This window comes from Cucurbita maxima, unplaced genomic scaffold, assembly GCF_002738345.1.
Source record: "Cucurbita maxima cultivar Rimu unplaced genomic scaffold, Cmax_1.0 Cma_Scf00003, whole genome shotgun sequence".
NCBI lineage: Eukaryota > Viridiplantae > Streptophyta > Magnoliopsida > Cucurbitales > Cucurbitaceae > Cucurbita > Cucurbita maxima.
In genome coordinates this window covers 6,313,523-6,329,600 of record NW_019272019.1, presented here as the reverse complement: position 1 = coordinate 6,329,600, position 16,078 = coordinate 6,313,523, and the positions used below count along the sequence as shown (strand labels likewise).

Genomic DNA, 16,078 nt, shown 5'->3' with positions numbered 1-16,078 from the left:
ATATGACATATTTACCTACGTAAATTAGTGTATGTATGTATTTTTTTAAATTACACGTAGTTGGGCCATCATGGAGCCCAACCTCATTCTGTTCTCTTAATCTGGACTTTTTGTTAACAGCCTGTTCTGAGCCCACGCAGATTTCTGGACTTCGTTAAATATTATGTAATATTTACTTTATCTATTTTTAATCAATTTTTAAGCTTAATTAATGTACTTTCCACAAATCATTTTCATAAGACTTATAAGAGGAATGTTAATAGAGACCATTTTTTGTATGAAAAACAATTAACCATCCTCTATTAGTAAGGTCTAATTTTAATATTTATTAAAAATAGAGGGTCTGAAAGTAAATAATAATAATAATATTTTAACTTACTTTGGTTTTGTATCAATGTTTTTAAAAAGAAAAAGAAGAAAAAAAAATTACTACTGATATTTATGTATATAATAGATATTTTGGGCGCGGGGTTTCGCTCCGAGGAGCCCATCGCCGGATCGCGCTGAACTTCGAGAGCAAAGCACCTGCGGAAGAGAGTAACGATGACGGTGTTTCATTTCTTCAACTGTGCGATTCTCACTTTCGGTCCTCATGCAGTCTACTACTCTGCAACGCCATTGTAAGGATCTCCGTCTTCTCTTCTCCTATCGTTTAATTTTTCTCCTATCTTCCTCTACTTTTTAGATCTCCTCTTCCGAATACTGCATCTTTAGGTTCACACTGATTCCTTCTCTTAATATTCTGCTCGATTTTCTTTGTTTGAATCGGAATTCGCATGGAACTATATATCAGAGTCTCCTCTTTGCCGCAGTGATTCCTTCTGTTGAAATTCCGTTCTGTTTGCTTTGTTTTAAATGATTTTTTGATATTTTGTTTGAGCTGTTCAAATTTTTATTTCTTATTCGTATGGAATTGGATATTAGAATCAGATTGGAGAAACAGTTTAAAAAGCAGTCTGTTAACTACCGAAATGCTTCGAGATTTGATCCAGACGGCCAAATCTCTTATTTTGATTAGGTAACCTTGAAATTGCTAGAAATTTTTTGACGAATTAGGAGGTTAGTGGATGCTGTTACTTGGAATATCATGATCTCAGCCGTCATCATATACAAGGGTAGGAAAGTTGTCATTAGCTCGAGAGTTGTTTGATTATATGCCACAAAGAGATGTTGTTTCGTGGAATTCAATGATAGCTCTTAGGATCTTCACACAATTCAATGCAAATTGCTGGAAGGCCAGCCAGTTTTATATTTTTATTTTTTCTTTTGTATTAGTTTGTACTAATTCATTCAGAATTCAATAGAGCCGACCATTTTTGTCCCTCAAAAATAATAATATAGTAATAATGGTAATGATAATAATAACAATAAAGATATTGGCCAGTTGGATTCTTTAAAGACTTTTAGATGAATTAAATCTGAGATACAATTGCATATAATCTTGCTCATGGAATCGACGATACTTATGCAAGTATCTGATTCTGTCATAATTTTATATTTTATATTTACCTAAAAGTCACAATTTCATTTTCACTAAGAACTCAAGCTTTGCAGGTCTGAGTATGATACGCTCGGAACATCAGTTAAAGCGGCATTTGTTTATCTTGGAACTGCCTTAGTAAAGGTTGATGATTTCTGAACATGCCAAACTCCGAAATGGATTGAGACCTTGAATTTCTTTACTTATATTTTTGGTATATTGTTATTATTAAAGACACTTCTTCAGGAATCTAACTGATTTCTTTTTCTGCATTCTCATCAGCTTGTATGCCTTGCAACCTTTCTGAACGTGTCAGAGAATGACTCCTTTGACCTATATCAGGTAATCACAATCTTTTCATCTATACTTGGTGAAGATATCAGTAATATATTTTTGTTACATTTTGATTCCATCATTTGTAATGCCTATTCCTGTCATTGCAATTATGCTCTTCAACTATGTACCTTCATTCCTATAAAAATAACTATGTATGATCATAAAAGTATTAGAAGCTTTCATCTTTGTTTTTATTTCTTTTTCAGTGTATTTTGGTAATGGCTACTACCACATCACTAGGCATAAATGATTTAAATTTTCATATCTCCAAGATATGCATTTTGTCCCCTTTAGTTCGTTCAAATCTTCGACTTGGAAGGTTAAATGCATTAATTTACCTTGGAATTAGGGGGAAAAAATTTGGTTGCTTGCTTCCATTATGTAATACTGGCCCTCCTTTTTTCGAATTTACTTGAATTGTTATACTCCACATTGCACTCCGCTTTATTGGTTGGTGTTGATTTAGTCTACTGTTGGAAATTGTTATTTACTATCACGATTATGGAAATCCTGTTTGTATAGAACACGAGGAGTCAATGCTATGCCATTAAATGGTTTGCAATGAAAAGATTAATGCATGCCTCGGATTCAGAATTTTACAACTTGAATCAAAATAGTATTACAGAACTGTTCTTAGTGTTGAATTGAAAAGGGATTACTTGTGATGTAGTTGCAAGGCACTATTTGGTGAACTAGCCTTGTTTGCTTCCTCTTTTCCTCTTTCTTCTATCCAATGGTCATATAGCAGAGCTAAATGTTATGGTTCTTTTATTAGATTCTCTTATCAAATGTACTAATACTTTCAACTGAAACCTTCCTATTTGTAGGAAATTTCATTAGAAAGTCTTTACATGTGCCTGTAGCTTAGCAATTGTTAACAAGGTAGAATTCTTTTACTTCAGGAACTGTTGAAAGCGCTTATTGGTTTTATTGATGTCGCCGGACTTTACTTTGCTTTGACCCAATTGACATATCGGAACATATCTCAGAACCATAAATTTCAGGCAGTTGGACTGGGTGAGTTTATAGAGTTAATTAATTAAGGTTCTTTTAGTTTGAATGTAATTGCAGGCTGCAGATCGGTTTCTGCTTGTTTATTTCCACCTTTTAATATCTCCCCTAACATTTAATCATCGGATGGTCTTGTTACTCTATTCTTTTTGTCTGCAGGTTGGGCATTTGCTGATTCTGTTTTACACAGATTGGCACCACTTTGGGTCGGCGCCAGAGGACTGGAGTTTACTTGGGATTACATTTTGCAGGGCCTTGAATCTAATGCAAATCTGGTTTCGATCTTTCTTCTTCTTTACTTTTAAATATTCTTTATTTGGTTACTTTAAGGAGGCATTCAACCGTCGATATGATCCTATTTTATTTACAAGAAATTCTTGGGTTCTTTATCTTGCATTGTGAGTGAAGAATTCCTCAACTGGACTGTTGCTTTTCTAATTTCTGTCCCCCACTTCAATTCAGGTGTTGAGTATATCTCTTGCCGCATTGGGGTCTTTGATGTGGCTTCGGAAAAACAAGCCCAAGACTTTAATTCCCATAATTTATGTCTGTGCACTGATCGTGGCTACCATGCCATCCATCACAAGGTATGCACATCAAAATTAAATGATTTTCCATTTCATCTTATTTACCTGCTTTTAACTATCCGAGCATCAATAGACAAGTAAAATAATACAGTTGTTCTAGATTCAAAACTTACGACAAACTTACCTATTTAGAGATTTGCCTTTTGCTTGCGCAATCTGTTATGCTAATTCCAAAATTGATGTTGAATCTTTCTCCTTGCAAATTGGCTGGCTTTCAGCAATTTGCAGGGTTTCAAGCTCCTAAGTTCAATTCACAATTCAGATATGGAGATTGCTTAATTTTAATAATACTCTTGCAAATTGTTTTTTCCAGCTACTTACGGCGAGGAATGGATTGGCACTTCCCAAAGGTGGTGGGATTTGAACTCTTCACCTCTATGGTTATGGCTTTTACTAGTTGGCAGCTTTTTTCTGCTTGTCAGAGACCCTCTGCTTAAGGGTACGGCACATTGGGTTGACTCGACTAAGGGGGGCACTTTATCGAGGGTGGACGTGAATTTTGGAGGTGTGGACCCGTCTACCTAAGCTTGCTGCTTTGCGCAGTTTTCCGCCTAATTTTATTGCCATTGCAAAATCATAATGTGTCGTTTAGTTTCAGATTTAGAGATTGTCAGCTTTGTAGTGTTTAATCTCAGGTAAAAAGGAGAGTTGATTTTGAATGGAAGTAAAAGGTTAGCTTGTAGAGACTACGTAATCCTCTCTCTTTTCCCCCTCCAGATTTGGAACGAAAGTAGAAAATGATGTTTGGTTGGTCTTTCCTTTTTCAATTCTTCTACTGAAGGCAATGGTTGCCTCACATCTAGCCTCGCTCAGTTCTTCAGATTTTATGTCCAGATATCAATTTAAGTTATTTTTTTTCATTTAAATGTCTTGTGATATTATGTTCATTTCCTGATTTCTATGTAATATGAATAGAGATGATTTAATTTTCAAGATAAGGAGAGTTGAGAAGTGTTGAGAATATTTTACATATTAATTTGTTTAAAACAATATGCTTAAAACGATGGTAAATTGAACTCATATGAAATGTTGTATCAAATCATATAAAATAATATATTGTAAATTTCATCATTGTTTTAATATAAGTTTATATTAAAATCAAAATATTGTTAGTTCGGAGAATGAAACATTCTAAGGGTGTTCAAATTGTGAGACTACAATGCATAATGGGCCAAAGCCGACAATATTTGCTAGCGCTTGTAGTATGCTATTAAAGACGCTGACCCCAAAAGTGTGGATTGTAAGAACCCACATCAATTGGAGAAGAAAACAAAACACAAGTGTGAAAACCTCTTCCTATGAGATAATATGGATACCATTCAATGGTTGGATAATAGATAGGCCGAAACATAAGTGTAAAAGCTCAGTGCTTTGGATGATTTTTTGCAACTGCCCAAGCCTATCGATGAGACCCAAAAATTTATCGAAGATGCGTTTTGAAGGGTATTTATCATAAAGTAATATTTGTTCATGTAACTTATAACAAAAAAAAAAAAACAATATTTTCACATTAATATAGTAATCTAATAAATAACTTTCATGAAATATGAAAATCGCAAAACAGAAAATAACTTGTAAATTTATTTTTCATTTGCACACCCCTCGAAATTTCTTTCGCTTTTGGAGCCGCCTACAAGGGCGCCTCTGATTGACATGCAGCTGAACATGAATATCAAAATAAGAGAACATATTCACTAGTTTCATTTCAAGAAATAGCATAAGGGACAGAAAATCAAGCGAAGTACGTACGAGTGGGGCAAATCCGATTGAACTACTCATACCTTGCCATGGGTTCAACCACAGCCCAACCTAGGGCCTACCATCTTGCAAAAGTTTAGAGTTTACAAAGCTCGGTTCTGAGTCGGGTTATGATCCAGAGTCGGCCACGATGAGAATTTAGGGGAAAAAAGACGACTGATGAACCTTACATAATAGCAATGAAAAATCTAGCAATTTCTAATATAGGCAAATAAATTTTCCATATAGAAGAAATGAACAAGAGTACCAACCTTACCGAGATGGATCATTGCTTGTCGTCGGTACAATAGCTAATTCACTGCAAGTTGTGACTTCACTGCTGAGGTCAAACCCATTCTTCCCGACTCCGGTTATATGAACCAGCAATTCACACTTGCCAATAAGTTCAAATATACAGATATCCTCCATCTGGATACCGTTGTCACGAACAAACGACATCCAACCACCGCAAAAGGTATGCATCATTCGCCCCATTGAGTCTGGTACTGAGTTCACAATCCAACGTCCCCCATTTGGACCATGAAGTATAATCTCAGTTCTGCTGTTAGGGAAATGTGCTGAAGAAAACTGATGCGGAATTTTCTGCAACATAGAACGTTTCAAAAAAACTACACTCACAACGAGTATTTAGATCTAGACCTAAAACTTAACGTAGTACATCAACATAACAATATTTGTATCCATGATAACTGACTTACCAAAGTATATGAACCACTTGTGTTGAACTTTTTCATGATTCTGACAAAACTTGGAAAAACAGAAACAAATGATTTAGCTGCCCTTTCTTCGTCACGTGCTACCATTGCTCGCAAACCAAGTCTAGCTGGTAATACAAGATCGCCTTTGACACTGGTTCTCCGATTAACTAGCCATTAAAATTTCAAGAGCCATAAAACTAAGTTGTTCATATTCTTGCATATTGAAACCAATTAAGACCAGCTTTGAAAAACAAAATATGAAAGCATAATGGATACCCTGATACATTGCAATCAAACTACATAGATAAATAGAAAAGCAATAAATTTCATTTTTGAAACAACAGATCATAGGTATTGTGACATAAAAGGAGACTATAGAGAAAGCTCTTTTGCATACATTTAAAATACAACTGCATGCTGATGTAGAGAAACCTTACCCAAACGCTTAGACGGCTTTTTTGATTGAGAACAAACCATGACTTTAGTGGATACCTTTTTTGCACTAGAATGTTTCCTAGCATCATTGCAGAAGGGTTCTTGCCAAGAGTTCAAACATTTTTTATCATGTATTTCAATCCTTTTGGAGCGTTTTGAATGAACTTTAAGAGAGTTGCCATTCATTTTCTTTGGCAAACCTTTGAGAGCTTTACGAGGAATTACTGCAAGGCCAGCACCTAGCCTATTCAAAGTTCCTTTACCAATTTGATCCTCAGAGATTTCCTTTCCAACCCTGAAAATGTGAACACGCAATTCACAATGCCGAACAAGTTCAAAAACACATATATCTCCCATGTTGACATCATTCCCACGCACAAAGGCCATCCATCCTCCACAAAGAGTATGACTTGTATTCACTCTTGTTGTAGGAACAGAATTCACTGTCCAGGATTCCCCTTTCAAATTGTGAAGGACCAATTTTAGTTTGCAGCTAGGAAGATGTGCCATTGAAAATTGATAAGGGATATTCTGCATCACAGGAGAGGACAACATCAAGCTAAACCAACTGACATTCAAATGGAGGCAGGCTGCTTTACTATCATCATAAAAGAAAATGAATTATTTTTGTCTTTGTTACCACAAACGTTGTATTTTTTATTTTATTTTATTTTTTTTTGTTGGGGGATAACTCACCAATGTGTATGAACCACGAACGTTGAAGCTTTTCATGATTCTCACAAAATATGGAAAATTGGAGCTAAAGGACTGGGAAACTTTCTTCTCATCCTGAAATGATAGTGATAAGGCCAGAATTTTATCTTGCGTAGTTACGTCATCAACTTTACCGATCCCATTCTGACCAGTTCCCTTTTTATGAACCTCCACAGTTCTTACGGCTGGAAACAAGAAGGAATGATCCAATTAATTTCTAACCACATGCTAATATTTAGCTGACATTCTGCACAACTATTGATAAATCACTACAAATAATTATTTTATCCAAGTATTTTTTGCACATAAATTTCAGATTAATTATGGAGAGACAAAGAGCTGAAAAATACTATGTCCATATAAATGCACTTTCCTCTACCTTTAACTGAAAGCCCAGAAAACTAAAACTCAGCTTACCCGCTAGGTTCTCCCTGCATTCTGAATGAACATCAAAAATGCTCCTCATTTTCTTCGCCACAGCTTCCGCGCATGTTTGTGGGGATGAATTGTCCTCCTCCCTGTTTCTTTTATGACCTGTGTTATCTTGACTGCATTGAGAATGAAATGCACCTTCTTTCTCACATGTACTCTCATCAAAAATTTGCACAGTGAAATGCAACTCGTCATCATATCTAAAAACCAAAAAATCACCGCAATCTAGGGCATGATCTCGTGCAAAAGTTGGCCATCCGTCACAGAAGAACAAGTCATCATTCTGCTGGATCAAGTTAACAAGCCAGGTTTGGCCGCTAGGACCAATTAGTGTAACTGATCGAACTATGATTTCTTCCAAGTATCTGATAAATTTCGAAGGAAGTTTCTGCAATAATATGAAAATCAATTAGCGCAAGACAATACAATGCCACAAAACACAAATGGCGCTGCAGATTCATCTTTGACCTGAAGAAAAACGGATGGGCATAGAGCAGCTATTCCTCATAAGAAACATCTAGAAGCTAAATGATGGAAAAACAACGTGAAACTCGCGAGGAATGATTTAAACCTTTATTCGAAGATATGCTAGTTTCCTCGAAGTACTGAACTATAGACCTCCCCAGAAAACAGAGACAAACGAAGGCAAAGCAAACTATAGCTTCTTAAATTATTATTATTATTATTTTTTTTTTCCTGAAAGATAGAAGAGAAACGAATTTCAGAAACGAGTCCAATCTGGCCACACATGATGTGAACTGACAAATGCATGCTAGTATAAACCTAATTTCATAGATAATGACAGTAAGCACAATCAGGAGAAGGCGAAATCCGAAGAAATTACCAGTCGTTCTGAAGAAAGTGTGGAGGAATAGAAAGTATAGAAGCAAGGCCGCCTGGCGGTCACCATCTCCCGGCGAGACTCCGTCCCCATCATCAAACCGCATGAACAGACTCCAGGCAACAGGGATTAGAGAAATATTTTGCTGATACAAACGAAAACGAAGAAATTTTCGCCACAAAGCAAAACATTGAGAGGTAAAAGAGAAGAAAAGGTATTGAAAACCCTACGGAGAACCAAAAATTAATGGAGAAATAATGGAAGTTCCGGTCGCCTGCTGGAGAGATTTGAGTTTCGAGGGATGCTGGCAAGTTCGCGGGTGCCACGATCGCACGTGTGGAGTGTGTCAGTTAACCGTACGGTCATTCTGGCTGTGACTTTTCTAATAAAAGAAATATATACTTTTACCAAAAATTTAAGTTTACATGGATTTTTAAATATATTCATAATTTTGAATTTAATTTCACTTAGGTTCCTTTTATTATTATTATTATTATTATTATTTTGTTTGTTTATTACTCACAGGTTTTACTAGTCTTATTTTTCTTTTAACTAAATTCAATTTTTTAAATTTCTTTTTCTTTTATTTTTCTTCTAATGGACGAATTCTTTAGATCTGGTAGAGTCTCGCTGACACAGCACCGAACTCTCAACACCATTGTCGGGAATTCTTTTCTTATTCATCAACTTTCTCTTTTTCCCATATGGAAGGCTTGGAGTTGGGCATTCAATCCAAATTTGGGAATGTCAATAATGTGACATCAACCTCCCACACAACATCTTTATGCAGTTCTACGTGGTAACAAATGGAAGTGTTGTGGCTTTTTAGTGTGTCGTACTTTATCTTAACTTAGTCATATCAATAAAATCCTCAAAAGCACAGTAGAGTCATAATCACGGCTAACGAAAAAAAAAGGTACTTTGTTCGAAGACTCGGGCCAAAATTTATGGTGGGTACTGGCTGTTGTGATGGAAGAAGGGAAAGCATAAGCCTTTCAGACAAACAGAGACATTTAGAATAAATGTCAAATGCAACAACCCAAATCTGGAAGTGTTTTTTTATCAGAAAATGGAAGAGAAATCCATCAAGTAACGACCAGTTCACATCCTTATACAAACAAATACAATCAAAATAGAAGATCAAGGCAAAATCAAAGATTAGAGATTCTATATCCGTCAGGAAATGCACAAAAGATTTACAATCTCAAATAAGTTTGTAAATTGCAATCTTGTATATTCTATATAAGAAGATCAATCAATGGCGGAGACCAGCCAAACCAGTACGAGTTTCACTGGAGGTAGCCAGCCACAACGAGCACGAGCCGTGTGTTCGTCGTCTCAGTCAGTATGACTGAATTCTCACCAGCTTAGCAGGAAGCGTTAGACTCTCACAGTTTCGCGTTGATGTTTAACATGGAGAAGCGCGTTCTAAAACAGGCTCCTGTGGTAGGATTCCGAACTCTCAGGGATGGAAGACAAAGTTTCGTTTTCGAGAAATGATGGATTTAGAAACTTGGCTATGAAAGCCCACATTTTATAAACATCTTCAAAGTTGGTGAGGAATCCAAGGGAAGCTGTGACGACCTCGACTCGGAAAAATGGTTTCTTCTTGTTATGTCCATTAGCCATGGGTTTGCACAATGCCATGTCTTCGAGTTCGCACTGTCCCGAATTCTGCTTCGGAACGTCCATCGCCTGCACATGGCTAAGAATGCCAACTCCAAGAGATATTCCATTATTTTCAGCCAGTTTTTGTACAACTTCCGGATGTATTAGCCCTCTTCCATTGCTCTCTTTTACATTGAAAGCAATTGCAGCACCTCTTTCATATTTGATCTTTGGTCCATACAGTTGTACAAGGTGAACCCCTACACTTTCTCGACCGGGTAACCGGAGTTGAAGCAACGAAGTGACAAGCCAGTTAATGAGATACCTTAGTCGGAGGGTAGTCTTGTTGAGGCCCAACATATCAGTATGATCGAGATGACGACAGATCATTTCAGGCTCCCTCCTTCCCCATTCTTGCTCATCGTCATAATCTCCATCACTGGTCGATTCCTCATCGCCAAAGGCTGCATTAGATGCTTCTCCAAGCTCGAACATCTCATGCAAACTTTGCTTTTCATTATATTTTACGCTAAATGATACCCGATGACCCGTGCTAATCGCGCTATCTCCCTCTTCTAAGCCAAAGAACCCAAGTTCAGAAAATCTACTCCTTTCCCTCCTACCCAAGAGTCTGAACTCCCCCTCTGACTCCCTTCTTATAGCACTTTCCTTCAGGTCTTTGAAGGCTCCTGATGTAGTGGAATTTGAGAGCTTCAGATCCCGAAACTCAGAAGTTTGATTCGCAGGTCGGGTTCCGTTTGAGGCAAAACTTAACCTCGTCAAAATCGATTCTTCTCCAATTTCTGAATCCTCCTGAATTTCACTAACAACACGAGAATCCTTTGCCTGCTTATCATCACCATACATAGGACTTTTCATCAACCTAGATGCTGGTTTTGGTGAAAGATGGCTACTGCTCCGCTTTCCAGAAAACCAAGATGGTGGCAAGGGCAACCATGTTTTTTGCTTGATCAAATGGACTGAATTATCAGAACCGAATGGACTCCGACCCAAATCAATCCAATATGAATCGTCTGGCGACTCGTTGTCACTGAAGATTGGACTCTTCATAACCTCGCCAACTGAGATACTCTCAGCTTCCTCAAAAATGGTACTTGCCCCATCCCTGTCTGAGCTATTATAATCTTGCTCCATTTCAGTCTGGACCACATCCCTCACCTGGTTCGACGTAAACACGCCTGAAAAAGCAGGCATGCGTGGTTCCTGATGCTTCTCAGTTTCGGAATCCTCCTGATCATTGATTGCATCATCTTCAGTCCCAGATAAGACATCCAAACCACCAAAAGAATCACCAAAATAATGCGGAAAAATGGGGAGTATCCTCACCATTCCTGTACCAGTCCGCCCAGATTGGTTTTGCAAGCTCCCTATAACAGATTTCTTAATCAACAGGCAGCCAAACCCAGTTGGATCAGACCCGAAAACACGATAAAACGACGTGATGATAAAATCTGGCCTGAAGAGGGAGAGCCCCAAGGAATCCATGTCCTTAGGACCGAGCGAGCCAGCATCCAGCAATACATGCCAATTGTTCTGCTGGGCAAGTGCCATCCACTGGTAAGAATACTTCGCCCCTGTAACTCTTGATTGAACAGGAAACACAAAAAGGCCACCAACAGAATCCTTCTTCCTCTTCCTTTTCCTCTTGTTTGTAATCTGTTTCCTCAGCTCCCTTGAGCTGAGTCTCAATGTTGGCCATTTAAACGATGCACTGTAAACCTTTGCACCTCTTTGTTTAGCACTCTGAGCCATCCAACTCACAGATTGACTCTCATGATCAAACATAGTCAACAATTTCTTGTTTGTATGAAAAGGGTAAGACTCGGACAGGAGCTTAAAGGCCGATCCCCTACTGGCTGTAAAAACAAGCCCATATTCATTCTCAGAAGTGTTCAGATAATCCATAATCCTAGTCTTGATATCGTGTTCAATCGTGCCCTTCTCGGCGCCACTGTAAAGTGCGTGGTTGCTCAAATTGGCAGTGATTTCAGAGAGAGTAAACGCAGAAGACTCCCAAAATTGCTGCGTTTGAACATGGGAAAATAAACCAAAACCACAGTAATCAAGACATACCTTCGAGAACGATTCCGAGAGATGCTCGTACTCTTCTGATCTCAACTGGTCGATTTTTTCCGACGACTGGAATTCTGGGTACATAGTGAGGAACTTGGTGAAGGCATCAAAGAGATTTGGAATCAAATCCCCGGTGCAATAGGTCCGGTCGGCGGCGAGTGCAGTGGCGCGTAGAAACTCCTTTTCGACATGAAGTCGAGCGAGAGATCTCGACCGTCGAACATTTCTGTCCTGATTTGGCGATTCATAGTCAATGTCTCTGGATTTTGCGAGAGACCCATCTTCAGAAGCTTCTTCCAGAGCCTCTCTGAGCCTGTTTTCTTGCAATTTCCTGAGAATGGAAGATTTGCGCCTCTCCGTTAGACCAGAACCGTGTCGCCTTCTGGTTTTCTTGTCCATGATTAAAGCGGCGTAATGTGACAACGGTTTCCATAGTGAAAGATGCATGAATTCTACATAAAGCCAAAGAGAACAAAAATTGTACAGCTCTAGTTCAAGAAACACAGGCTTTAAGCAGAAGAAGCTCCCAAATTCGAAATTCAAACCCAACAAACTGAAAACAAAAGAAGGGTCTCTGATTCTCTTTTCTCTCTCTTTTGGGTTTTCAATTCAAATGGCAAGGGCCCATGACTGGAAATGTTTTGGTTTCAAAATTGAGCTACATCAGCAACTCATTCAAAAATTCAAAAAAAAAAAAAAAAAAAAAAAAAAAGATATCTATTGCAAAAAGATGCAAAACCCAGATTCAAAGCCATCACAATCAAAAGTCCCAAGATGCCTTTCGCTTTTTTGAACTGAGAATCCCAAAGATTCCAGAAAATCCCAAACACCCATTTTCACATAGCTTTAATAGAACCTAGGAAGCATTACGAAGAACATACCACTACAATGTCCACAGACAAGCCCAAAAAGATAATCCCAAGAACAAAACCATCAAAAACGAAAGTTGACAAGAGAATGGGAGAGATGGTGCATAAAAACAAAAGAACATTGTTAGATTGAGGCATAGGACGAAACATAACTGCATAATACAGCATCCGACACCAACTCCTCCAACCAGTGTCGGCAACTCGACCAACCACCCCGCCACTTTCTTCATTCATTCTCTCAGCTGGAAGTAAATGCAGCCCCAAAACAAAACAGAGTAATGAAATGAAAAAGAAAAAAGAATTTTTTTTTTGGGTTAATAATATTAAAAGAAATTAAAATGTTCAAAATACTGTCATAATGGGCCCCAAGCAAAAAGAAGCCCTATTTGGGCTGCGCCGCTTTAAGACAATGGGCCTGGCCCAACATTAAAACAGTATTTTCAGCATGGGCCAAATTCGGCATCTTCTTCTGCTTAAAGAGACATTAGCCCATTGGCCCAACAGAAAAATGAAATAAACACAGAGAAAAATCACGGCGAGCCGATCATTGAAAAGACCACCGAAAAACGAACTCAACAAACTCGGGAGGATTTCAATGGGAATCGGCTATATTCGGAAAATGACTGTTGGGCACGGCGGAAAAGCATCTGGACCACCGAAGCGACCCACTCCCCTCCAGTATAAAACACCGCCGGAGTCCCCATTAATCTTCATCCCATTCCAAACATTCCGTTGTAGGCATCTATCCAAGGAGGCAGCAGTAGTTTGAGGAAGTTTAGATAGTACAAGATGAAGGGCTTGGGCTGTTGTTTGTTTATCTGTGTTCTTCTGTCATCATTTTCAATTTTGTCTACGGCGCTTACTGATGCGGAAGCTTCTTTCATTGCCGGCCGCCAACTTCTAGCCCTGCATATGAACGAAGATTTGCCTGACAATTACGATCCCAAGGTCGAAATCAATGAGACCTTTGCCAATCCAAGGCTCCGACGGGCATACGTTGCGCTTCAAGCCTGGAAGGTGGCTATTTATTCAGACCCTTTAAACACCACCGCCAATTGGGTTGGCGCTGATGTCTGCCACTACACTGGAGTTTACTGCGCTACTGCTCTCGACGACTCCACCGTCGAAGTCGTCGCCGGCATTGACCTTAACCACGCCGACATTGCTGGTTACCTGCCGGTCGAGCTCGGTCTGCTTGCCGACATAGCCTTATTCCATATCAACACCAACCGATTCTGCGGGATCATCCCAACCAGCTTCTCGAGGATGACTCTGCTTCACGAGCTCGACCTTAGCAACAACCGATTTGTTGGCTATTTTCCTGAGGTGGTTGTGAGGATTCCTAATCTGAAATTTCTTGACCTCAGGTTCAATAATTTCGAAGGCCCATTGCCTCCTCAACTTTTCAACAAGACACTCGATGCCATTTTCCTTAACAACAACAGATTCACCTCCAACATTCCCGATACTTTTGGGGATTCGCCGGCGTCGGTGATTGTGTTTGCCTACAACCATTTCACGGGATGCGTTCCGAGCTGCATTGGAAAAATGGGGAACACACTGAACCAGTTGGTAATGTTGAACAATGATTTCGCTGGTTGTTTGCCCCCTGAAGTTGGGATGCTTGGGAATGCCGTGGTTTTCGATATTTCCGCCAACATGTTTAGTGGGATCTTGTCCAAGAGCTTCGATGGCCTAAAGAAGGTCGAGATTTTGGATATTTCTAACAATTCCTTGACTGGGGTTGTGGAGGAAGGCTTGTGCAACTTGCCCAAATTGGCTGAATTCACCTTCTCTAACAATTTCTTCAATGGCGAGGCGGAGAAGTGCGTGCCGCAGAGTAGAAAGGATGTTGTGTTCGATGATACTGCAAATTGCTTGCCCGAGAGGCCCAAGCAGAAGGCGGCCGAGGCATGTACTCCGGTGACCAGCAAGAGTGTTGATTGCAGTAAGGCTATGTGCGGCGGAGGAGCGCCATCGCCGTCGTCGATGCCGTGGCCATGGAAGTCACACTCACCACACACACCACAAACCCCAGGACGTATTCATCATCCTCTTTCTCCACCTTCATTACACTCCCAACCACCAACGCCCTCATCACCCCAACCACCAGTTCACTCTCACACACCATCGGCCTCATCACCCCAACCACCGGTTCACTCTCACACCCCAGCTGCCTCATCACCCGAAGCACCAGTCGACTCTCACACCCCAGCAGCCTCGTCACCCGAAGCACCAGTCTCTCACACCCCGACAGCCTCGTCACCCGAGGCACCAGTCGACTCTGAGACCCCGGCGGCCCCATCTCCAGAGGCACCAGTCGACTCTCACACCCCGGCAGCCTCGTCACCAGAGGCACCAGTCGACTCTAAGACCCCGGCGGCCCCATCCCCCGAGGCACCAGTCGACTCTGAGACCCCGGCGGCCCCATCCCCCGAGGCACCAGTCGACTCAAAGACCCCGGCGACCCCATCCCCCGAGGCACCAGTCGACTCTGAAACCCCGGCTGCCCTATCACCCGAGGCAACAGTCGACTCTGAAACCCCGGCTGCCCCATCCCCCGAGGCAACAGTCGACTCTAAAACCCCGGCTGCCCCATCCCCCGAGGCAACAGTCGACTCTGAAACCCCGGCTGCCCCATCCCCCGAGGCAACAGTCGACTCTGAAACCCCAGGTGCCCCATCACCCGAGGCAACAGTCGACTCTGAAACCCCAGGTGCCCCATCACCCGAGGCAACAGTCGACTCTGAAACCCCAGGTGCCCCATCACCCGAGGCAACAGTCGACTCTGAAACCCCAGGTGCCCCATCACCCGAGGCAACAGTCGACTCTGAAACCCCAGCGGCCCCATCACCCGAGGCAACAGTCGACTCTGAAACCCCAGCGGCCCCATCACCCGAGGCAACAGTCGACTCTGAAACCCCGGGTGCCCCATCACCCGAAACCCCAGTGGCCTTATCACCTGAAGCACCAGTCGACTCTGAAACCCCGGCGACCCCATCACCCGAAACCCCAGTGGCCTTATCACCTGAAGCACCAGTCGACTCTGAAACCCCGGCGACCCCATCACCCGAAACCCCAGCGGCCCCATCACCCGAGGCAACAGTCGACTCTGAAACCCCGGGTGCCCCATCACCCGAAACCCCAGTGGCCTTATCACCTGAAGCACCAGTCGACTCTGAAACCCCGGCGGCCCCATCACCCGAAACCCCAGT

The 16,078-nt window shown here is 40.9% G+C and overlaps 4 protein-coding genes across 4 annotated transcripts; 2 read left to right on the top strand and 2 right to left on the bottom strand.

Moving 5' to 3' along the window:
• The first annotated feature begins 449 nt into the window (after positions 1–449).
• LOC111476760 (transmembrane protein 147-like) lies at positions 450–4,272 on the top strand. The gene is made up of 7 exons (XM_023120559.1): positions 450–620; positions 1,555–1,624; positions 1,763–1,822; positions 2,719–2,833; positions 2,987–3,102; positions 3,290–3,414; positions 3,728–4,272. Exons 1-7 carry the CDS (start codon positions 544–546, stop codon positions 3,849–3,851), a joined length of 687 nt encoding a protein of 228 aa, XP_022976327.1. The 5' UTR covers positions 450–543; the 3' UTR covers positions 3,852–4,272.
• Positions 4,273–4,976: 704 nt separating this feature from the next.
• Positions 4,977–8,637, bottom strand: LOC111476565 (B3 domain-containing protein Os11g0197600-like). The gene is made up of 7 exons (XM_023120277.1): positions 8,296–8,637; positions 7,437–7,839; positions 7,002–7,204; positions 6,308–6,836; positions 5,871–6,037; positions 5,424–5,754; positions 4,977–5,073 (listed from the first exon to the last, which is right to left on the bottom strand). Exons 1-6 carry the CDS (start codon positions 8,386–8,388, stop codon positions 5,425–5,427), a joined length of 1,725 nt encoding a protein of 574 aa, XP_022976045.1. The 5' UTR covers positions 8,389–8,637; the 3' UTR covers positions 4,977–5,073; position 5,424.
• Positions 8,638–9,322: 685 nt separating this feature from the next.
• LOC111476766 lies at positions 9,323–13,143 on the bottom strand. The gene is made up of 2 exons (XM_023120564.1): positions 13,017–13,143; positions 9,323–12,446 (listed from the first exon to the last, which is right to left on the bottom strand). Exon 2 carries the CDS (start codon positions 12,439–12,441, stop codon positions 9,721–9,723), a length of 2,721 nt encoding a protein of 906 aa, XP_022976332.1. The 5' UTR covers positions 12,442–12,446; positions 13,017–13,143; the 3' UTR covers positions 9,323–9,720.
• Positions 13,144–13,408: 265 nt separating this feature from the next.
• On the top strand, positions 13,409–15,655 carry LOC111476388 (pollen-specific leucine-rich repeat extensin-like protein 3). Its single transcript, XM_023120027.1, has 2 exons — positions 13,409–15,579; positions 15,639–15,655. The coding sequence occupies exons 1-2, from the start codon at positions 13,653–13,655 to the stop codon at positions 15,653–15,655; spliced, it is 1,944 nt and encodes a 647-aa protein (XP_022975795.1). The 5' UTR covers positions 13,409–13,652.
• Positions 15,656–16,078: the final 423 nt, after the last annotated feature.

Bases quoted from the DNA above. Each gene is read 5' to 3' on its own strand.
- LOC111476760 (XM_023120559.1), top strand. From the start codon at position 544: ATGACGGTGTTTCATTTCTTCAACTGTGCGATTCTCACTTTCGGTCCT. The intron at 621-1,554 runs GTAAGGATCTCC...CAAGCTTTGCAG, and splicing joins TACTACTCTGCAACGCCATT to GTCTGAGTATGATACGCTCG. The intron at 1,625-1,762 runs GTTGATGATTTC...CATTCTCATCAG, and splicing joins TTGGAACTGCCTTAGTAAAG to CTTGTATGCCTTGCAACCTT.
- LOC111476565 (XM_023120277.1), bottom strand. From the start codon at position 8,388: ATGATGGGGACGGAGTCTCGCCGGGAGATGGTGACCGCCAGGCGGCCT. The intron at 7,205-7,436 runs GTAAGCTGAGTT...TCTTGTTTCCAG, and splicing joins ATGCAGGGAGAACCTAGCGG to CCGTAAGAACTGTGGAGGTT. The intron at 5,755-5,870 runs GTAAGTCAGTTA...TCTATGTTGCAG, and splicing joins CAAGTGGTTCATATACTTTG to AAAATTCCGCATCAGTTTTC.
- LOC111476766 (XM_023120564.1), bottom strand. From the start codon at position 12,441: ATGCATCTTTCACTATGGAAACCGTTGTCACATTACGCCGCTTTAATC.
- LOC111476388 (XM_023120027.1), top strand. From the start codon at position 13,653: ATGAAGGGCTTGGGCTGTTGTTTGTTTATCTGTGTTCTTCTGTCATCA.